We start from the raw sequence: 24,439 nt of genomic DNA, 5'->3' as shown, positions 1-24,439 counted from the left end.
GCTAACTGTTACAAGCTTGGGTGCCAACAATAATATACACCATTTCCGAACCACGAATCCAAACATAGCCTCGAACCACGATCTATTGGCTTAGTGTGCCAATCAATCAACATCAATGAAACCATTACGAACACCGAAGCTCCCCCAAGCTAGACTCGGGACAAGTAACCAACGGGGCTAATAGGGCTCAATTTTGTGGAGTTAAAACAATAAAAGGACAAGGCTACAACATGGGTATGAAAGGCAGGAACTGATGTTTCTAAGTTCGTCTGAAGGCTTCCTAAGAGAATGGCCTCTGTCATACGCGGCATGCGTGAGTTGCAACTAAACTACTAATGAATCTCAAGCCAAAATCATACGATAACAAGTCACATCAATCACACAAACACATAGTAAGGTGACCTACAAGATAATTGGCTAGCTATTCTTGACACGAGACCAACATCTTACCGCATACCATTCAATTGGTTCACACAATGCCAAGCAGTTATCAATGTATAGCATGACCGACTGAATTTCAGAATCATAACTAAGTTCAAAAGAAGCTCAAGAGAGTCAAATAAAGCCCGAACATAGTTTGAAAGTCAATTGCACAATGCAGGGTATAAAGACATATGAATGCAAGTAAGAATGCAAGTAAGAGTGCAACTAAATTGAACAATAACACTAGGAAAGCAGTACATTTTTTTCGTTGCACGTAAACTCCCACCCCTAATGGACAGTACAAAGCGTACAACACCTAAACAAAACAATAAAACTATACTAGAAAGCAACAAAGATAGATATCCCTCCCCCAAGCTAAACAAAACACAATGCCCTCACTGTGAAAATAGCAACAATATAACTCGAACAAGGGAGAGAGATGGAAAGTGCTCACTCGTGATGAGCCTCGTCGGCCGAGTAAGACTCGGTAGAACGGTCGACAGTAGAAGCGGTGTGGCCAGAAGCTTCAAACTGACGACGCAAAGAGCCAATCTCCATAGATGCAACAATCACAATTTAGAATACTTTATTCAACCAAGACGGTGCATGCTTCAAGATTCAACGATCAATCCCAACGAATAGTTCATGCAATAATCAATAATTTCCCAATGCTACCAATAGGCCAGCGGGCCCGCTGCGCCATCGTTGGGACATGCGCGCATAATGAACTCCCTCGCTGGGCGCGAGACGCTTGCTCGCTGCATTATTGTGGCTTGCAAAACTTGTCGATGCATCGAATTTTCGAAATGGACTTGATCTTGCACCTTAATTCTGAAAAAAAAAAAAAAAAAAAAAAAAAAAAAAAAAATCAAACACCACTAAACTCAAAGTTAGAATCGTTAGTGAAAATTAAACACACAAAATAAAAAAATAAAAAATAAATAAATAAATACGATTAACGAAAAACTAATCTAAAAATGAAATAAAAATATGAATTCAAGCGAACTCAAAGGGGAAAAAAATCATTAATTAGTAAAATCAAACGCAAAATAAATAAATAAATAAATAAATATGATTAACGAAAACTAATCTAAAAATAAAATAAAATTATGAATTCAAGTGAACTCAAAAGAAAATATTTTTGTGCTTTTGTTGTTTTTAATTTTTTTTTTTTCAATAAATTAAGCAAATAGAAATAAAATACTAAATTAAAATGGAAATAAATGAAGAAAATTGAAATGAGGGAAAGTTAGGAATCAGGTTGCCTCCCGATAAGCGCTCGTTTTAAGTCTTTAGCTTGACTCCACTCAAGTTGTTAATCAGAAGAATCCAACGCCTTGAGTAATTTATCAAATGCCCCTGCAAACATGTCATTGAGCACTACGTATGGCTTGAGTAAAACCACATTCATCCTCGCAAATAGGGTATTAGATAGATAAGCAGAAAAAATAAAACCAAAAGAAAAAGAATCAGAAGTAGAAGAAAAATCAAAAGAAAAAGAAAAAAGAGAATATTTACAACTTCCCTCTAATTGCTCCTCGGGCAATGTAAACGTTTTAGAATGAGCATCAAGGTCGGCAAGGTCAAATGTATCATGGAATGGAGACCTATTGATAAAGTGCGAAAGACTTAACATGGGGGATGTAGGAAAAAGATCAAGCCTCCGCGAGAACGGGACGTAGGCGGGAGGAGATATAGGCTCAACATTAATGCTTTTACCTATAATTCCACCCTCGTGAATAAACTTGTCACTAAAATCTTCAACCAAAAGTTTCGCAACCAATGGTTTCTCAACCAACGATTCTACAACCATTAGCGCTTCTTCATCCTCCAAAGTCTCCGTTATGTCCAACTTTTCCTCATCAGTACCAAGAGTCAAATGATAACCTTCCTCTAATGAACTAACAATCTCAACAAATCCACCATCATCATCATCATCATTATAAAGGATTTTCATGTCACAATAAGATGGTTCGAGTTGGAAATTTTGCATATCAAATCGAAGGAAAGGGTTGACAGTACTAACATATGACTCGTTATAGGGACAAAGAGAAATATCATGGTCATGACAATGACAATAAGAACAATAATACGGGGGAGGGGTGTGAGTTTGAGGAATAGGATAAGATAAATTTTGCAGAGTAGGTTCAACAAGCATTGTCATCTCCCACTCATATGTATCTCTAGCTAATTGCTCGATCAAATCCCAACACTCTTCTGGAGTCTTCTCCACAAATATATAACTACTCATGGAATCCAACACCAGTCTTGTATCTTCATTCAATCCCTCATAAATCACCATACATAGTTCCCATTGTTCAAAAATATGATTTGGACCAAGAAAATCTCCAAGCCTATAATAATATCTCCAAAACACTTCATTCTCGAATTGAGGAAAACAAATAGAAGCCATTCTATATAAAAAAAAAGGAAATTTTATACACAAATGAAAAAATATATACAATGTAGCCTCACCAAAAATAAAAGCTAAAAAGAAAAATAAAACCGTCTCCCCGGCAACGGCGCCAAAATTTGATAGGTTGTCGTACACCCGTCAAAAATAAAATCCTAACGAAACCTCCTAACAATGTAGTAGGGTAAGCAGGGTCGAATCCACAGAGAGATGGCTATTTAAATCTAGCTTTCAAGGTATGGCGAAACTAACAATGTCACGAAATTTAGGATTCAATGTTTAAACTAAAATAAATAGAAAAATAAACTAAAATATCTAGGGCAACGGTTCACCATATTCATAGTTCAGAATCAATCAAAACATCATCAACAACTCAAATATTCAAATTATCTAGAGCACAAGTTAATCCTACGGTCGGGTCTTAACACTCTCAATTCAACATATGCAGTACGATCGCTAACATAATCAGAATTGCTAGTTGTAGGTAAGCCTCTAAAATTCGATCTTTCGATTCTAAATCCTATTAGCATGATTTAATCAAACAATTGATCAGATTGCAAAGATTAACAATATAAACCTAATCAACTAGAAATATCAATGAATAATCAAACCATCAACAATAATAATAAGGATTCATAATATAAACATGGATTCCCAAACCCTAGAAAGCGAACTACTCAATCATGAAACGAACAATGAAAATCAATTCTAAGAATGAAAACATAATTAAAAGCAATAAATAAAATAAAGAGAAAAATCAATTATACCTCAAAGAATTACATTGATGGAGTATGTAGAAAAACTAGGGTTCATGAAGAAGAAAAGAGAGAAAAAGAACGTGAATTCGAAATCTAGGGAATTGAAAACCTAAAGGAAATAAAAGCATAAACGAAATAAAGCAATCCTTTCAAGTATTTATATGCTTCCTAAATTCTAAAAAAAATAGGAAAAGATAACAATTACATAAGCTAAGATTTAATTGGACTATCACCAAGACGAAAGCATGAACCCGCGTGTGGAAGTAGTTGGGCGGAGAAACCAGCGGGCCCGCTGGTGGGTCGCTGGTTTTCGCGCCCAAGGGGAAGATTGGGCCATCGTTTTGGGCTTCGGGCGAATCGGATAGTCGAGCCATCTTGTTTATGTCATAACTCTTGTTCTACAATGCCTATAAGGACGTGTGACCTGTCGTTGGAAAGCTCTTGAAGTCTACTTTCTAGGCCAATAAAAATCGCCTCATTCCGACATTTAGAACTTGAGATATCATCAAAAGAGTGAACGCTTGTCCGTTTTGATGCTTAGAAAAATAGCGTTTAGCTTCGTTATTGACTCAAAATTATCCCTAGAGATATGCAATGATCCTCGAGTCAACATTCCATCCGTTCATCATCCAAATCAACTCATAACACTCCGAAAGCATCCAAATGACCGTAAAATCACCTGAAACATTAAGAAAACACAAACGGGGCGTAATAGAGTACGATAACGATAACTTATGCAAATGTGATCCTAAATGCAACTAAAATGATATAAATGCCTAATAATGCAACCTAAATGCGCCTAAAATACCCTATACAAATATGACTCATCAAGTCCATCCATACGTGGCTGAGCACATGAACTTTCTTAGAGAGCAATATCCTTCAAAAAATGGTCCTCAACTGATAAAAGAGCATAATCGTTCATTCCTCACATGGTTCAAGCGTCGAGTGATGGATCAATTTTCCGACACGCCTAATGAGGTATCTGACATGGTGAGATGGTTGGCATATGGTCCTAAATGTCAAGTCATATCTTATGAGGGGTACGACATCAATGGCTATTCTTTTTACACGAAGCGACAAGATGACAAAACGACGATGCAAAATAATGGTGTTACGGCAATATGTTTGTCTTCAGAGTATGCTAGTGTAAAAGATAGAACACTTGTAGATAAGACGAACTCTTACTATGGAGTCATTGAAGAAATATTAGAGTTGGAATATAAGTATTTTAAGATTCCTCTATTCCGGTGCAAGTGGGTTGATATTAGTCGCGGTGTCAAAAAGGATGAACATGGGTACCTGACACTTGTAAACTTTAGTCGAGTTGGGCATCTTGCAGATCCTTTCATATTAGCATCACAGGCAAAACAAATCTTTTACATGGTTGATCCTGCCGATCGTAGTTGGTCAGTTGTTCTGGAAGGCAAAAGAAGAATACTTGGCGTTGAGGATGTAGATGATGAAAAAGAGTATGATGAGCAGTTTAATGAGACTCCACCTTCCTCCTGGCATATCCCTCAAATGATTGACGATGTTGACATGAGTTATACACGCCGAGATCATGATGAAGGATTTTATGTTGAAAAAGAGAAATAGTGAGATAGGTACTATTTTGGCAACTATTTTTTCACCAAGTTAATTTGTAGATTAGTTAAAAGTTGGGTTCGAAAATGTCATTTTTGCCTAAATATGTACTATAACGACCCAATTACCCTTAAATGTGGAATAATAGATTATTATGAGGCTTAGAAAGTTATAACTATGCATATGAGACATGTAATAAGTTTGAAAACATTCCTTAGGTTCTTTGGTTCAAAGTTGGGTTCGAAAATGTCATTTTTGCCTAAATATGTATTATAACGACCCAATTACCCTTAAATGTGGAATAATAGATTATTACGAGGCTTAGAAAGTTATAACTATGCATATGAGACATGTAATAAGTTTGAAAACATTCCTTAGGTTCTTTGGTTCAAAGTTGGGTTCGAAAATGTCATTTTTGCCTAAATATGTATTATAACGACCCAATTACCCTTAAATGTGGAATAATAGATTATTACGAGGCTTAGAAAGTTATAACTATGCATATGAGACATGTAATAAGTTTGAAAACATTCCTTAGGTTCTTTGGTTCAAAGTTGGGTTCGAAAATGTCATTTTTGCCTAAATATGTACTATAACGACCCAATTACCCTTAAATGTGGATTAATAGATTAGTACGAGGCTTAGAAAGTTATAACTATGCATATGAGACATGTAATAAGTTTGAAAACATTCCTTAGGTTCTTTGGTTCAAAGTTGGGTTCGAAAATGTCATTTTTGCCTAAATATGTACTATAACGACCCAATTACCCTTAAATGTGGATTAATAGATTAGTACGAGGCTTAGAAAGTTATAACTATGCATATGAGACATGTAATAAGTTTGAAAACATTCCTTATGTTCTTTGGTTCAAAGTTGGGTTCGAAAATGTCATTTTTGCCTAAATATGTACTATAACGACCCAATTACCCTTAAATGTGGAATAATAGATTATTACGAGGCTTAGAAAGTTATAACTATGCATATGAGACATGTAATAAGTTTGAAAACATTCCTTAGGTTCTTTGGTTCAAAATTGGGTTCGAAAACGTCATTTTTGCCTAAATATGTACTATAACGACCCAATTACCCTTAAATGTGGAATAATAGATTATTACGAGGCTTAGAAAGTTATAACTATGCATATGAGACATGTAATAAGTTTGAAAACATTCCTTAGGTTCTTTGGTTCAAAGTTGGGTTCGAAAACGTCATTTTTGCCTAAATATGTACTATAACGACCTAATTACCCTTAAATGTGGAATAATAGATTATTACGAGGCTTAGAAAGTTATAACTATGCATATGAGACATGTAATAAGTTTGAAAACATTCCTTAGGTTCTTTGGTTCAAAGTTGGGTTCGAAAATGTCATTTTTGCCTAAATATGTACTATAACGACCCAATTACCCTTAAATGTGGAATAATAGATTAGTACGAGGCTTTAGGATAGTGGTGGTTGTTCAAAGGATGATGGATGGTTACACCTGATACTTCTTTATTCAGGGAATTTCCATACTCCTTGAATTCTTATGCAACTGGTCTCTATATTATGCTCATGGAGCTGGATATTATGTCATCCATGTTTGCACTCCCAAACTACCTCCCAACCCGGAAAAAAAACATCTTATTTGGATTTAAGTGTCTGCTAAGTTCCTGTGTACCATCTAATTGCTGGTTGTTAGTATCTGAAGGTTATTTCAGGAGCTTGGTTGTGCTTTCTGTGTTGCTTAATCTTTAAAGAACAGTCTGTTTTTGGGTGGGTTTGTGGACCAAAATTTTGCATATTCAAATTCATTCCCCAGCATTTGTACAGAACTGATCAGAACTGACCAGTTCTATGCACTGATCTGCACAGCTCAGATCAGAACTGTGCAGATCAGTGCACAGAACTGGTCAGAACTGATCAGTTCTGTGCACTGATCTGCATAGTTCTGATCTGAGCTGTGCAGATCAGTGCACAGAACTGGTCAGTTCTGATCAGTTCTGTGCACTGATCTGCACAGTTCTGATCTGAGCTGTGCAGATCAGTGCACAGAACTGATCAGCTCTGATCAGTTCTGTGCACTGATCTGCACAGTTCTGATCTGAGCTGTGCAGATCAGTGCACAGAACTGGTCAGCTCTGATCAGTTCTGTGCACTGATCTGCACAGTTCTGATCTGAGCTGTGCAGATCAGTGCACAGAACTTATCAGTTCTGACCAGTTCTGTGCACTGATCTGCACAGTTCTGATCTGAGCTGTGCAGATCAGTGCACAGAACTGGTCAGCTCTGATCAGTTCTGTGCACTGATCTGCACAGTTCTGATCTGAGCTGTGCAGATCAGTGCACAGAACTGGTCAGCTCTGATCAGTTCTGTGCACTGATCTGCACAGTTCTGATCTGAGCTGTGCAGATCAGTGCACAGAACTGGTCAGTTCTTTATTTTTATTTTAAAATCCTGCTTTTGAAGGTATGTAATTTTGATGATTTTCCAATGCAGTAGCGTCAGGCATGGGTGAAGATCAACACGCAAATTCAGGTCCTTCTAACAAATCACCAAATCAAGTGCCCCAAAAGCAAAAAAAGAAGCCAAGAGGCCCTACAAAAGGAATAAAATCCATGCCCGGGGTTCCAAGAAAAATTGAATGGGATCACTTGGACCGACCCACAGGGAAATGGGCAACGGATTACAAGAATCACATTGGCGAGATAAGTCGCGCAAAGGTTTCAATATTGATCAGAACCTGGGAAGATGTTTCACAAGGAATAAAAGACACTTTGTGGGAAGACGTCAAGGTAACCGGTTTTATTTTGGAAATTCAGTTGTACATATCTACGTGTCTTTTTCATGTGCTAAAAGACTTTCTTGTTCCTTTTCTTTTTCTTTCATTTAGAGAGAATTTCATATCACAAATGAAACTAAGAAAGAAGTTGTCTTAAAGAGTTGTGATAAGCGTTGGAGGGAATTCAAATCAAGATTGACGACTGGTTGGATCCGGGGTACAAGGAAAAGGCCAAAAGATGAAAAGATGCCATATGATTTGTATAGTTATATAACTAAGGATATATGGAAGGAATTTGTGAAGATACGTACCTCCGAAGAAGCTGAGGTATAAAAATTATTCTTATTTAAAGTCTTGTTATAATCTAAGTTTTATTTTGTTGTAATAATTTCTTTTACCCCCCTAAAATTAGGAAATAAGTGAGAAAGCAAGACAAAGTCAATCTTTCAACATATATCCTCATCATATGGGACAGAAATCATATGCTGAAATGACAAGTGAATGGCAGAGAAAAGAGTACATTCCCTCAGTTTCTTCGTCATCTGAAGGTTCCTCTGCGTCTACAATTTCTTCAAGTTTGCCGAGTAGGACATGTTTATGGCTTCTTGCAAGATCGGTACCAGATGAGAAAGGAAATCCTTACTTGCCGGATGAGGGCACACAAAAGGTCAAAGAAAATATTGTAAGTTCATTTAACAATTTTGCGTAATGTTGTGATTCCTCTAATTTCATATATGTTCTTAAATATGAAACCAAGTGTTGAACTTTTCTCAAAACCATTTGATTTCATGTAGGATGAATGGAAAAGGAAACAAGATGAAGGGGAATTTGTTCCCAAAAGTGCACGAGATGATGTCTTATCTCGTGCACTTGGTAAGACTAAAGAAGGGAGACCACTAACATTTGGTGGTGGAGTAGGCATCAAAGCTGTGTGGGGGACCGGAGAGCGGCGTAGCTTTCGACGGTATGGAGATGCGGAGATGGAGGAAATGGAAGCAAGAGTGACCAAAAGGGTCAAAGATGAGACAATACAAGAGATGAACTCCAAGATGGATGCCATGGTCATGGAGAAATTTATCACATTTTCTAAAGAACTTGGTGTCCAAATACCAAGCCATATGAGGATAGACGCAAATGTTCATAGTAGTTGTCGTTCCGGGGGTTTAGATCCATTTGCCGACATTACGGTATGATAATTTGTGTTTTTCAAGTACTTTGTTTCTAGTTAATTCTATTGAACTTTTCTAACATGTTACATTGTATTTGCGTTATTGTTCAAAATAAATAATAAGGAACCTGTCCCGTGCCATCTATACCTGAACATAGGCTCGGAGAAAGTCTTTGTTGCCTATGGTACCATATGTCCAGAGTTGCTCCTTGATCACCACAACGACGTCACGTCCGATAACGTGAAAGTGAGCGTTGATGATTTTGAGCCCGTGTACAAAGAAGCTCCCGTCCCCGTGCCTTCTCAATATATTAAGAAACTTGCTCAAGCTCATGGTACCTTCACTCAGTGGCCAAAGCATTTGGTGTCGCTTACGAATGAGGAGGTAACTAACATATGCATGATAATTTGAAGTAGAACTATTATACCATGTATGCTCACTAATATGTATATCGTTATTTGAAAATCATACCTCAGGTAAACAAGCCTACAAGTAAAGAGCCTAAAGGGAAAGGGAACAAAGGGAAAGAGATAGTGGTTGGGGGAAGTGGAACAAAAGCGTCCAACACTAAATCAAAAACCTATTTCCTTGAAAATTATAAAGTGCAAAATTTGAGTGGTAAGTGCAATGTGATGAAAACTATGATGTTGGGATTAAAAGAAGGGGAGCACGTTAAGGTACATTGCACTAAAAGGACATTCAATATGGAAAAGGACTTTGAAATTAGTGTCACCGTTGAAGACACCGATCAACTTCTCTCGGGAGCATGGCTCAATATATCAATAATACAAGTTTTTGCTACGTGAGTTACCTAAATTCATATTTTGCCCCTAAATTTGATTTTTATGATTGTCTTAACGTTCTTACACTCTATATTATAGGGCTTTGAGTGAGTTGTGTTTTCACGATGATTGTCACCCCAATAGTATTGGATTCATGTGCCCGGAGATGATCTCGGCCACCATGTTAAAGTCCGATGCAGATCGAATTCTATTGTACATGACGAGGTCCATGAGTGCACTTAGTTCTAAGACATTCATCTTATGTCCATACTACGAAAAGTATGAAAATTACTTTGAACTTCGTTTTTAATTGATTGTTATAAATTTAACTTTTTTTTTTCTAACTACATACGTTTATTGTTTGTATGTAGGAGTCACTGGATGCTTTTAGTTCTTTGCTTGTCTAAACGTGAGGTCTACATATTTGATTCTCAACAGAAGAAGAGAAATTTGATGATTAAGGAGCCACTAAACAAGTAAGTAAAGTATGCATATGAAAATGCCATTTTTGCCTAAATTTTTGCCTTAGGTTCTTTAGTTCAAAGTTGGGTTCGAAAACATCATTTTTGCCTAAAAATGACCTAGGACGACCCAATTAGCCTTAAATGTGAAATAATAGATTGTAAAGGGACTTAGAAAGTTATAACTATGCATATGAGACGTGTAATAAGTTTGAAAACATTCCTTAGGTTCTTTGGTTCAAAGTTGGGTTCGAAAACATCATTTTTGCCTAAAAATGACCTAGGACGACCCAAATAGTCTTAAATGTGAAATAATAGATTGTAAAGGGCCTTACAAAGTTATAACTATTCATATGAGACGTGTAATAAGTTTGAAAACATTCCTTAGGTTCTTTGGTTCAAAGTTGGGTTCGAAAACATCATTTTTGCCTAAAAATGACCTAGGACGACCCAAATAGCCTTAAATGTGAAATAATAGATTGTAAAGGGCCTTACAAAGTTATAACTATTCATATGAGACGTGTAATAAGTTTGAAAACATTCCTTAGGTTCTTTGGTTCAAAGTTGGGTTCGAAAACATCATTTTTGCCTAAAAATGACCTAGGACGACCCAAATAGCCTTAAATGTGAAATAATAGATTGTAAAGGGCCTTACAAAGTTATAACTATGCATATGAGACGTGTAATAAGTTTGAAAACATTCCTTAGGTTCTTTGGTTCAAAGTTGGGTTCGAAAACATCATTTTTGCCTAAAAATGACCTAGGACGACCCAAATAGCCTTAAATGTGAAATAATAGATTGTAAAGGGCCTTAGAAAGTTATAACTATGCATATGAGACGTGTAATAAGTTTGAAAACATTCCTTAGGTTCTTTGGTTCAAAGTTGGGTTCGAAAACATCATTTTTGCCTAAAAATGACCTAGGACGACCCAAATAGCCTTAAATGTGAAATAATAGATTGTAAAGGGACTTAGGAAGTTATAACTATGCATATGAGACGTGTAATAAGTTTGAAAATATTCCTTAGGTTCTTTGGTTCAAAGTTGGGTTCGAAAACATCATTTTTGCCTAAAAATGACCTAGGACGACCCAAATAGCCTTAAATGTGAAATAATAGATTGTAAAGGGCCTTACAAAGTTATAACTATGCATATGAGACGTGTAATAAGTTTGAAAACATTCCTTAGGTTCTTTGGTTCAAAGTTGGGTTCGAAAACATCATTTTTGCCTAAAAATGACCTAGAACGTACGACCCAATTAGCCTTAAATGTGACTACTACGTATATAATTGCATTTACATGTGTAAACAAAGTATATAATTGCACTTACATGTAAAATATTCTTTGCATTTACATGTGTAAACAAAGTATATATAATTGCATATTTTATCGAATGTGTAGTGCTTTTCGGAGTTACAAGAGACTAGGTGGACAATCTAAGGGAACTAAATTAACATGGATTCCAGCACAGGTATATATATATATAATTAGTTTATTATTTACCTAAGAAATAAGTTTTTCAAAATTATAACATACAATGTGATAGAAATTTTACTTGTGTTATTTATTTTAATGCATTTAGTGTGCTCAACAACCGGGATCACTAGATTGTGGCTACTACGTCATGCGTTTTATGTACGACATAATAATGAATCATGGTAATAGTCAAGATCTTACTAAGGTATGTTCTCATAAACTACGTACTTTATATAATAAATTGAAGTACACAAAACTATTATATTGATCAATCGTTGATAAATTGAATTATTTACACTTTTTTAGGATTTTTCAAGAACATTGCCTTATTCAGCGGAGGAGATTAATGAGGTGAAAGATTTTTGGGCAGATTACTTCATGAACAATGTCGAATTTTTAGCTTAATTTGTAATATGAACTTGATCTCTAGCTAGCTACGTACCTTTGTTGTAATAATTTTATGTTTGTTGTAACAATTTTATGTTTGTTGTAACATGTTGGTTGATCGATCTATGACGAATTTAATTGCCTTTTATTGGGAACGTTAATTACGTTGTAAACTTTTGTGACAGGTATTAATTATAAATGTATTCCCGGTATTGGGAATGAACCGTCTAATTTCAAAGACGATCATGTCGGAATTTCCAACTAAAATATTAAAAAACGAATATTTTTTTTTAAAAAAAATAAGTCATTTGCAACGCACGTTAGCTCAATGTGCGAGGCAAATGACTTAATTTTTTGGCGCTAAAATTGTCATTTGCGTCGCACATTAAGCTATTGTGCGTGGCAAATGACTTTTTTTTTTTGCGCCTAAAAGTCATTTGCGTCCCACATTTATCTAATGTGCGTTGCAAATAACTTTTCAACATGGTGCCTGAAAAGTCATTTGCAACGCACATTAGCTAAATGTGCGACGCAAATGAACCTTATTTGCGTCGCACATTTAGCTAATGTGCGTTGCAAATGACTTTTCAGGCATCATGTTGAAAAGTTATTTGCGTCGCACATTTGCTAATTGTGCGACGCAAATAAGGTTATTTGCGTCGCACAAATGAGCGACGCAAATGACTTTTAGTCATTTGCGTCGAGAGCTTTTGCCACGCACGATGTGCGACGCAAATATGCTTAAAAGTGCGATGCAAATGACCCTTTTTCCACTAGTGTATGGTCGTTTCCCTTGTCGAAAAAATATCAAGTTTTTTCAACATTTTCAACATTTAGAGTATTCATCCGCACTCAATTTGAAAGAGAAGTAACAAATGTCCAATGTGATAATGGAAGGGAATTTGATAATGGGCCATTTTGGGAATTTTGTAAGCTTAATGGGATTTCTTTTCGTCTTTCATGTCCACATACTTCATCACAAAATGGAAAAGACTAAAGAAAAATTCGTTCCAGTAATAACATAATACGAACCTTTCTTGTCCATGCCTCTCTACCCCCTCGTTTTGGCATCATGCTTTGCAAATGGCGACATATCTTTTAAACATTCTTCCAAATAAAAATTGGGATATTCATCTCCTCTTCGGATGCTTTATCATAAGGATCCATCGTACTCTCATCTAAGGGTCTTCGGGTGTTTATGCTATCCTTTATTTCCTTCCACTACCATTAATAAGCTTCAACCTCGCTCTACCCCATGTGTTTTTTTGGGGTATCCTCCTAATCACCGTGGTTGCAAGTGTTATGATTCATCATCAAATAAAATCATAATTAGTCGTCACGTGATTTTTGATGAGACCCAATTTCCTTTTGCCAAGTTGTATAGTCCTCAAAGTCATACATATGATTTTTTGGATGATGGTATGTCAATTTGTGATCCAACATATGGCTTCATCTCCATCTGGGCCAACTCAACAAAAACGGCCCAATGAGGAGAGTCTTACTCCCACCAGCCCACACACTCCAAATAGCCTCCACACTACTCCTCCTACTTCTAGTGCCCAATCTGGACACACTTTCTCCCAGCCCAGTACATTAGGCCCACACACTCCAAATGTACTACCGGCTAGCTCACCTATTCACCACTCCTCTCCTGCTGGGCCCAATCCACCTACCGCCCAGCTCCATCCCTCCACGCAGCAGCCCACTACCGTCTCCTCGCCATTTGTTCCACCCCCTCCTCCTAGGCCAGCCACTCAAAGTCAAAGTGGGATTTTTAAACCCAAACGTCAGTTTAATCTCAACACTACTGTTTTAAATCTCCTTTACCTCGTAACCCAATGTCTGCCCTTCGTCACTTGAATTGGAAAATGGCAATGGATGACGAATATAATTCTCTTATTAAAAATAAGACGTGGGAGTTGGTGCCCCATCCATCTGGTGTTAATGTAATTCGGTCAATGTGGATTTTTAGTCATAAAAAAAATTATGATGGTTCTTTTGAGAGGTATAAAGCCCGACTTGTAGGTGATGGTGCAAGTCAACAGGTTGGAATCGATTGTTGAGAGACTTTTAGCCCGGTGGTCAAACCGGCTACCATTCGCACAGTGCTCAATTTGGCTCTCTCAAAATCATGGCCGATTCACCAACTAGATGTAAAAAATGATTTCTGACATGGTGAACTCAAGGAAACTGTGTATATGCATCAACATATGGGTTTCAAGGATCCACATCGACCCTCTCATGTCCGCCTGTTGAAGAAATCTCTTTATGGGCTTAAGCAAGCCCCTCGGGCTTGGTACAAACGGTTTGCAGATTATTTATTTACTATTGGGTTCACACATAGCACATCAGATCATTCTCTTTTCATCTTCCGCATAGGTACTACAATGGCTTACATTCTGTTGTATGTTGATGATATTATCTTAACGGCTTCCTCAGATGTCCTTCGTAAGTCAATCATTGCGCTCCTTAGCTCGGAATTTGCTATATGAAAGATTTGGGCCCCTTGAGTTACTTCTTGGGCATTGCAGTAACTCGTCATGCAGGTGGTTTGTTTTTATCACAACGGAAATATGTAGCCGAGATCATTGAACGGGCGGGCATGTCCTCATGTAAGCCCTCTCCAACTCCGGTTGACACTAAACCGAAGCTTAATGCTACTTTTAGCTGTTAGGTTATGACAAATATAAAACATATATTTCATGCGGAAAAACCATAAATCCAGTAATCCAAATTAATTGCCACATAGTTAATTAGCATAATTTAGGATACATACATGTGACGCATGCGGCCTTCCCTAGCTGCTCCCGAACCGAACAAGAACAAGTTTAGGACTCCAAATGTCGCCCCTCCGTAGATAGTCCACAACACGTTCAGATCCGCCTTAGATTCAATTAACTAGAATATTATCTAAGGTTTTATGTTATTCGAAAGCTTAAGTATTTTGGCAAATTATTAAGTTAGTTTTAAACTTACAACTATATGAATACTTATGATTATTGTTATGTATAAATTGTGATTATGTATCACCTATTTATAGGGAGGAAAAATCAGACTTAGATTTCCACTAGGATTCAATTTACTAATTCGATTAGAATTCTAGTTAAATTAATCCATCAGATTTTAGTGTTTAATCAAACAACTAACTCTTGTGGAATTAGGAAAACAATTAATCGAACAATCCTAAGCGACTAAGGATTCGTAGCGTTGCACGAACACACACACACACACATCCCACGAGGGGAGCCCTGTGCGCGGCTCGGCCCAAGCAATGCTGGCAGCACGCGGCCCATCGCTGGGCGCTGCTGCTGGCCTGCCTAGCTTTGCTCGTCTGGGCCTGGCCTTGCTCCGTGCTCGGCTGGGCCTACCTTGCTTGGCTTGGCTCGCTGCCCTTGCTTGCTCGCTGCGCGGGCTTCGCTAGGCGCGGGCCTGGCTTCGTGCTGGGCCTTGCGTCTACCAAGCTCGTCCGATGATTATTTCGTACGGCGCGCTTCCGATTCGTTTTCCGATTCCGGAATTCATTTCCGATTCGAACAATATTTAATATTTCCGATTCCGGAATTTATTTCCGTTTCGAACAATCATTTAATATTTCAGATTCCGGAATTTATTTCCGTTTTCGATAATATTTCCGATTCAGGCAATATTTCCGTTTCCGGCAATATTTCCATTTCCAATTATATTTTCCGATACGTACCATGTTTCCGTGGAGTATTTAATTCACTTAAATACTTGATCCGTTCACGTACTATTTGTGTGACCCTACGGGTTCAGTTAAGAGTAAGTTGTGGATTATTATTATTAATTCCAATCGAACTGAAGCGGCCTATGATAATCATAGCCTATGATTCATCTGAGCACGGGCATGCATTTTACAGTTTCTAACTCTCCGAGTGGCCTTGTACAACTTTCTGCATCTCATCCCGATTTATGGGAGGACAATCCCAATATTGTGATCTCGAGGTTAGATTTTGTTTGATAGGTGATTACCTGAGAGTTTCCGTTATAGCCTCCTTTTACGGTGCGACGGTTGACAATGTCAAAGTAACCGGTTCTCAAACAAGTAATCTCAAATCACTCAGGTATTGAGGATTAGTGTCTAATAATGTAATGAAATTTAGTTATGACAGATTTTCATCTCTTACAGTAAAGTTTCATAGGTCTGTCCGATACTAGTCTTGTCAAAGTAAGTATCTATGCAAATGATTGCGACATTGCCATGTCCACATAGTTCAAGAAACAAAACTACTAGTCATCATGCATTCTAGTCATCTAGCGTTTTCTATGCGTCCACCTTTATAGAAAACTCCGACCAGGGACCTTTTTCAACTTTTGACATTCAAGTTCACTTGATAGACATTTCTCAGTCACAGGACTGGTCCTGACAGTGTATCTTGAATATATTGTCAAATTAAAGGGACTCATCATTTAATAAACCACAAATTAAATGGAAAATGAATTCTATTCATTTATATGAATGCTTAACCAAAACGTTTTACAAAGTATTAAACTCTAAAACTTTAAAACATTAATTAAGGACATCAAAGCCATTATCCAACATGCTTGATTCCCATAGCTGTAGTGTGCGAGTTCTGCTTCGCTTGCGGCAGAGGTTTAGTTAATGGATCTGAGATGTTGTCGTCAGTTACAATCTTGCTTATCTCGACTTCTTTTCTTTCAACGAACTCTCGTAGAAGGTGAAATCTACGAAGTACATGCTTGACTCTCTGGTGGTGTCTGGGCTCCTTTGCCTGTGCAATAGCTCCGTTATTGTCACAATATAGAGCTATTGGTCCTTTAATAGAGGGGACTACACCAAGTTCTCGTATGAACTTCCTTAGTCAAATAGCTTCCTTTGCTGCTTCATGTGCAACAATGTACTCCGCTTCAGTAGTAGAATCCGCAATGGTGCTCTGTTTAGCACTTTTCCAACTTACTACACCTCCGTTGAGGCAGAAGACAAACCCAGACTGTGATCTGAAATCATCCTTGTCGGTTTGGAAACTTGCGTCCGTATAGCCTTTAGAAATTAATTCGTCATCTCCACCATAGACCAGGAAATCATCTTGGCAGAATTCTTGGCAGCAATCAAATGTGCCTCTCCTGGGTCTGACTGGTATCTGCTCGTAGCACTTAGTGCGTACGCAACATCCGGGCGTGTACATATCATAGCATAAATTATTGAACCAATCAATGATGCATATGGAATCCCACTCATTCGTCTACGCTCATCCAGTGTTTTTGGGCACTGAGTCTTGCTTAGAGTCATTCCATGAGACATGGGTAGGTAGCCTCGCTTGGAGTCTGCCATATTGACTCTTTCAAGCACCTTATTGATATAAGTGCTTTGACTAAGTCCAATCATCTTTTTAGATCTATCTCTGTAAATCTTGATGCCCAGTATGTATTGTGCTTCTCCTAGATCCTTCATCGAAAAACATTTCCCAAGCCAAATCTTGACAGAGTTCAACATAGGAATGTAATTTCCGATAAGTAATATGTCGTCGACATATAATACTAGAAAAGCATTTTTTCTACCATTGACCTTCTTGTATACACAAGATTCGTCTGCGTTCTTGACTAAGCCAAAGTCACTAACTACTTCATCAAAACGTATATTCCAGCTCCTTGATGCTTGCCTCAATCCGTAAATGGATTTCTTAAGCTTGCATACCTTTTTAGCATTCTTTGGATCCTCAAAACCCTCAGGCTGTGTCATAAACACAGTTTCTGTTAAAACGCTGTTTAAGAAAGCGGTTTTGACATCCATCTGCCATATTTCGTAATCGTAATATGCTGCTATTGCTAACATTATCCGAATAGACTTTAGCATTGCAACTGGTGAAAAGGTTTCATCGTAATCCACACTGTGGACTTGTTTGTAACCTTTTGCAACCAATCTAGCTTTGAAAACTTCTAGTTTTCCATCCTTGTCCTTTTTCAGTTTGAAAACCCATTTGCTTCCTATGGCTTGGTAGCCATCTTGCAAATCGACCAAATCACAAACTTGGTTTTCAGACATGGAGTCTAATTCAGATTACATGGCTTCTTGCTATTGCTTGGAGCTAGGGCTCGTAATAGCTTGTTTGTAAGTCGCAGGTTCATCGCTTTCAAGAAATAGAACTTCATGGCTCTCGTTCGTCAAAATACCTAAGTACCTTTCCGGTTGAGACCTATATCTCTGCGATCTACGCGGGGTTACATTTCTAGATGGTTCTTGATTCTCACCCGATACTTTTAGAGATCTATGAGTTTCAACCTGAATGTCATCTTGAGCATTCTCTAGAGTTTGTTGTTCGACTCGAATTTCTTCGAGGTCTACTTTTCTCCCACTTGTCATTTTGTAAATTTGATATCTTTACAAAAAGATACCATTTCAAGCAACAAACACCTTGTTCTGAGATGTATTATAGAAATAATACCCCTTTGTTTCCTTTGGATAGCCCACAAGGATACATTTGTCAGATTTTGGTCGAAGTTTGTCTGAAATTAATCGTTTGACGTATACTTCACAACCCCAAATCTTAAGAAAAGACACATTTGGAGGCTTTCAAAACCATAACTCATATGGAGTCTTTTCGATAGCTTTAGACGGAGCTCTATTTAGTGTGAGTGCAGCTGTGTTTAGTGCATCATGTCCCCAAAATTCTATTGGAAGTTCGGCCTGACCCATCATTGATCTAACCATGTCTAGCAAGGTTCTATTCCTTCGTTCTGACACACCGTTCCATTGAGGTGTTCCGGGAGGAGTCAATTCTGATAGAATTCCACATTCTTTCAGATGGTCATCAAATTCATAGCTCAGATATTCACCGCCTCTATCAGACCACAGTGCTTTAATCTTCTTGCCTAATTGATTCTCTACTTCACTCTGAAATTCCTTGAATTTGTCAAAGGATTCAGACTTATGCTTCATTAGGTAGATATAACCATATCTACTGAAGTCATCAGTGAAAGTGATAAAGTAGCTGAAACCACCTCTAGCATTTGTACGCATTGGTCCACATACATATATATGGATTAAACCCAATAGTTCAGTTGCTCTTTCTCCAACTTTAGAGAAAGGTTGCTTTGTCATTTTTCCAAGTAAGCATGATTCGCACTTACCATAATCCTCTAAGTCAAATGGTTCTAGAATTCCTTCCTTTTGAAGTCTATGCGCTTCATGTTAATATGGCCTAATCGACAATGCCACAGATAAGTGAGATCTGAATCATTCTTTTTGGCCTTTTTGGTATTTATGTTATAAACTCGTTTGTCGTGATCTAGTAAATAAAGTCCATTGACTAATCTAGCAGATCCATAAAACATCTCTTTAAAATAAAACGAGCACTGTTGTCTTTTATTAAAAAGGAAAATCCCTTAGCTTCTAAGCAAGAAACAAAAATGATGTTTTTAATAAGACTTGGAACATGGAAACAAACTTCTAGTTCCAAAACTAGCCCAGAGGGCAACGACAAATAATAAGTTCCTACAGCTAATGCAGTAATCCGTGCTCAATTTCTCACTCGTATGTTGACTTCACCCTTGCTTAATCTTCTACTTCTTCTTAGTCCTTGTGAATTGGAACATAAGTGTGACCCACAACCTGTATCTAATACCCAAGAAATTGATTTTTCAAGTATACAGTCTATAACGAAAATACCTGAAGATGGAACGACGGTTTTGTTCTTCTGATCTTCCTTAAGCTTCAAGCAATCTCTCTTCCAATGCCCCTTCTTCTTGCAGTAGAAGCATTCAGATTCAGAAGTGGGTTGGCTCACCTTCTTCTTTTCAGACTTGGTGTCGCCAGCTTACTTAGTTGGGCTGGCCTTCTTGCCACCTTTCTTATCATTCCTCTTCTTTTCAGATTTCTTGAACTTGCCCCCACGCACCATTGCTTATCACTTTTGAGCGTCTTTTCAGCGATCTTCAGCATACCGTGAAGCTCAGTGAGCGTTTTGTCCAGAATATTCATATTTTATTTCAGCTTGAACTGATCATACCCGCTATGAAGAGAATGGGGGATGGTGTCTACAACTATTTCTCGAGAGAACTGTTGATCCAGCCAACTCATATTCTTAATGAGTCCAATCATTTTGAGAACATGTGGACTTACGGGCTCGCCTTTCTTAAGTTTGGTCTCAAGAATGTGCCTATGAGTCTCGAATGTTTCAACTCGAGCCAGATCTTGGAACATGTTCTTTAACTCACTGATGACCGTGAAAGCATCTGAGTTGATGAACGTTTTCTGTAGATCTGCACTCATGGTTGCAAGCATTAGACATTTCACATCCTTGTTGGCATCAATCCAACGATTGAGGGCTACCTGAGTGACCCCGTCGCCTGCGGCTTCGGGCATCGCCTCTTCCAGGACATACTTCTTTTCTTCCTGCATAAGAACTATTTGCAAGTTCCTTTGCCAGTCAAGGAAGTTTTTCCCGCTCAACTTCTCCTTTCTAGAATTGATCGGATGTTGAATGAATTGTTGTTTGCCATAGTTAAAACTACAATTGAAAAGAATAAACAAATAAATAACCATTCACAGTTTCTCTGAATAAACTTAAATTCTAGCATTCATGCTTAATTCAATATTTATTAAGCATTTATTCAAGTTATGTGTTCCGGCAGGTGTGAATAAAAAGATTCCAAGACCCTTAAGTCATTGAAGAATTAAGCACATTATGTATTTAGACTCAATTCTAAAATATTTTAGGTAAGCAAATCCTTTCCTAATAGTCTAGAAACTACTCTTGGTTGATAGGTACGTCTAAGAACTGATTAGGTAAACCTATCCCGCTTGCCACGACATAAAAGGACTCCTTAATTATATCGTTGAGTTTCACCAAAACTAACATGTACTCATAATTATTTGTGTACCTTACCCCTTTAGGATCAATAAGTAACACCTCGCTATGGTGGAAAACTATTACTAAGATTGATGTAAAGGTTATCCAAGTGAGTGTTATTTTGGCATGACACCTTTTAACTCAATTTTTAAAGTTTGGAACTTAAGGCTCTTACTATGTTGGTTAGATTTTAAGTGAACTAAAATCCTTAATCATGCAACATAATCAAGCCACAATCTCATGCATAATTAAGACATATTTAAAGCAATAAATAACTTAAAGCATGCATAAGATATAAATGTGATCTAGTATGGCCCGACTTCATCTTGAAGCTTCAACTTCAAACTCCGTCTTGAAAATGGATTGGAAACTCCGTCTTGAATTTCACCATGGGAGGCGCCATTTTCTTCAAATAGGATAAGCTATAATTGAAACTAATTACAACTATTTGATGGTACGCAGACCATATTTAAAATTAAAAACTTTGGTGCATTAGACCAATTTTACATTCAAATTAATGGTACGCAGACCATATTTTCTATCCTATTTAGGCCATACTAGTCACTTTCCATAACCTGCAAAATAGTACATTTACAATATACCATTCACCCATTCATTTATCAATGAATGGCCCACATAACAAGTTAGTAGAACATATTATGCATCACATAAATATTTGCAACAATTAATCAAGGCTTCCAATAATCTACAAATTATTCAATCCTTATTAATTCTAATCGAGTTGCTTTAACCTTAAAGGAATGTAGACCTAATCAAGAGTTTAATGACTAAAATCTCCCACTAAAACCAAGAAATTTACATGCTTTACTAATTTTAAACATAAAATTGTATTTCCTAGTCCACCGGAAACTTACAAATTTAATTAAAATTTAAAGCTCATATAAAATATTATTTAAATCCTTTATATTAATTTTCAATTGATTAAAATTAATTAATTTAAATTTTGTCAAGGTTTTAATTTTAGTAAAATAATTAGTATAAATAAATTTATAATAATTAAATTGTTCAAAAATTAAATTCCGAGAAAAAATTAAATTACGAAATTAAATTTAATTAAAATTGTTTTCAACCGAAAAATAAAAGAACGAACCAACGGGCCAAGACAAAGCCATAGGCTTGCGCCCATGCCGCGTGTACGAAATTCAGCGCCCATGGCCTGCCACTCGCATTGATCGTAGCACAAGCACGAGCAGCCACGCGTAGCACGCAGCAAGCCGAGCAAGCCACGCCTACGCGCAGCATGCTCCCTCGCTGGGGCGGGGAAATGCTCGAGCCAGCGATCACTGCCCGCGCTGCGCGACCTTGGTGCTCGATGCCTTCGTCTCTCCTTTCTCCCACGTGCACACAACACACACACCGCACAGCAGGGCTACCCCCCCCCCCCCCCCCCGCGTGTGTGCCATGCCTTGCTCGCTGCATCGTACCGCATGGGCGACGAGCAGCATGCCCGCACTATGCAACACCCCTTAAGGGTAACACTTAGCTTCCATTTCTTCGTGCGTGCAAGATTCGTGAGCGCATTTCATAAAAATTAAAACATTTATAATTTAAATTTATTGACAAATTAATAGCTCATATTAATTTCATAAATTTAGGCGAAAAATAAAAAATGTATTATTCAAATTAATTTCCGATTACTTTTATTTTCATGGATTCAAATCTAGGTCATAAAATTTTAAAACTTTTAAATTTTAACAAATTTTATGGTAGTTTTTAATCATAGGATCCTAATTAAATTGCTAATTATTTATGAAAATCAAATCAAATTCTAAATTATTCGAATTTTAACAAATCTATTCTAATATTTAATAGCAGGGAGGTTGGAGAGCCAGGCGGCTCCTCCTAAAATTTCAGAATTTTGTTGCATTTATTTTTCAAAAAAATAAACAAAAAAACGTATCTCTCTCTTCTCCAACCTCGATTTCGTCCGCATCATCTCCGTTCGACGCGTTTCTTCACCATCTTCAATATTTTCCTTCTTTAACTACCGACTATACAAATTACAGTTATTACTCCGTATTCTTTTTACTTCAATTCCTTCACCGCCATTAAACTTATGTTTTCAGATTCAGTATTTCTCCCCTTCTTTCTTCCCAGTTACATATTACTCAGATCAAATTTTATTTTCTCCTTCCATCTCCATTCCCCAATTCGAAATTTACCATTTGTATATGAGTGAATAACTGCATTTGAGGGATGAATCATAGTTTTTTCGCAACAAATTGTATGCAAATTCGTTAAATTTCATTACTCAGTTTCGCAAAATCAAGGTATGTTTATCTAATCAATTTACAGTTTTTAGTTATGTTTCAATTAAGATTTTTCTTTCCCATCAAACTTCAATTACATCATATAAAGTTGGAAAGTATATTTGGTGATTCTTCAAAAGTTGATAAATTAGGAGCATCAATGACGGCAAGTCATCGATCAAGAAGATTCAAGCAATGGGCAGTTAGGGGTTTTCTGACACTAATTTTTGTGGGTTTGTTTGCTAATATGTACTACAATGATTGATTAAATGGAAACCAAATGTGATGAAAGGTTGGCCTATTAGTTTTGATTACCTTTAACTTCGCATTAACTATATGAAATTCCTGTGAATTGTAAATATTTTAAAATATTTGTTTCAAACGTGAAAGTTTGAATTTTGGGTTTAAGAAGTTTTTGGATTATAGGGGGTTTTATTTTGAAATATTTGAAGGGAATTAAGTTTGTTAAACCGGAAATTGCTCATTCAATCTATTACTAATAATCAAGCAGCCAGATTTTTACTTCGGTGCCGGCATTGTTAACCGGGATTTGCTGCTGGGTGGGTATTACTTTCCGATTGTACCCGATCCTCTTCCACTTTAATAGGAATTCTAAGAAAAACATGACTTCTGTTGTGTCATACAAGGTGTATGATGTCCACATTTCTCTTGGGATGGAAGTAACAACAGATCGTCTCTAATTTGGAAATAGTATAAAAGGGGAATTAAAACAGAAATAAATATGCATGTTATTTAATAGGGGGATTATTTCATAGCCAAAAAGTGTTCTGATTCATATAGCCGAAATAGATTTTCATCTGTCCATTGTCCTTTATAAAGATAATAGTAGTATCACACTTTTTCTAAATAGTTTCTCATTGTAGTTAGTAGTTACCCCTGGTCCTATCTCTTGCTATGTGTTTACCACTTTACCCTATATGTCTATGCAAGCAAGATCAGCATGTACAATAAATTGTATTTTGATCTATGAAAGTTTTTTTTTTTTTGATAAGGTAAGAAGAAAAAACTTAGGAACCCCTCCGCACGAGGGGAACTCCTAAGTAATCACTGGTAACAATGTCATTTAAATTTGGGCTAGAACTAGGGGTGATACACATGGG

At 37.1% G+C, this 24,439-nt stretch overlaps 1 protein-coding gene across 1 annotated transcript; it reads left to right on the top strand.

Annotated features, from left to right (window-relative positions):
- Nucleotides 1-9,780: 9,780 nt before the first annotated feature.
- Nucleotides 9,781-12,302, top strand: LOC130466787 (ubiquitin-like-specific protease 1). Its single transcript, XM_056835379.1, has 6 exons — nt 9,781-9,916; nt 9,996-10,175; nt 10,268-10,372; nt 11,759-11,828; nt 11,940-12,038; nt 12,140-12,302. Exons 1-6 carry the CDS (start codon nt 9,819-9,821, stop codon nt 12,236-12,238), a joined length of 651 nt encoding a protein of 216 aa, XP_056691357.1. The 5' UTR covers nt 9,781-9,818; the 3' UTR covers nt 12,239-12,302.
- Nucleotides 12,303-24,439: the final 12,137 nt, after the last annotated feature.

The sequence above is a fragment of the Spinacia oleracea genome, chromosome 2 (genome assembly GCF_020520425.1).
Source record: "Spinacia oleracea cultivar Varoflay chromosome 2, BTI_SOV_V1, whole genome shotgun sequence".
NCBI lineage: Eukaryota > Viridiplantae > Streptophyta > Magnoliopsida > Caryophyllales > Amaranthaceae > Spinacia > Spinacia oleracea.
This window is presented reverse-complemented; position numbering and strand designations above follow the sequence as displayed.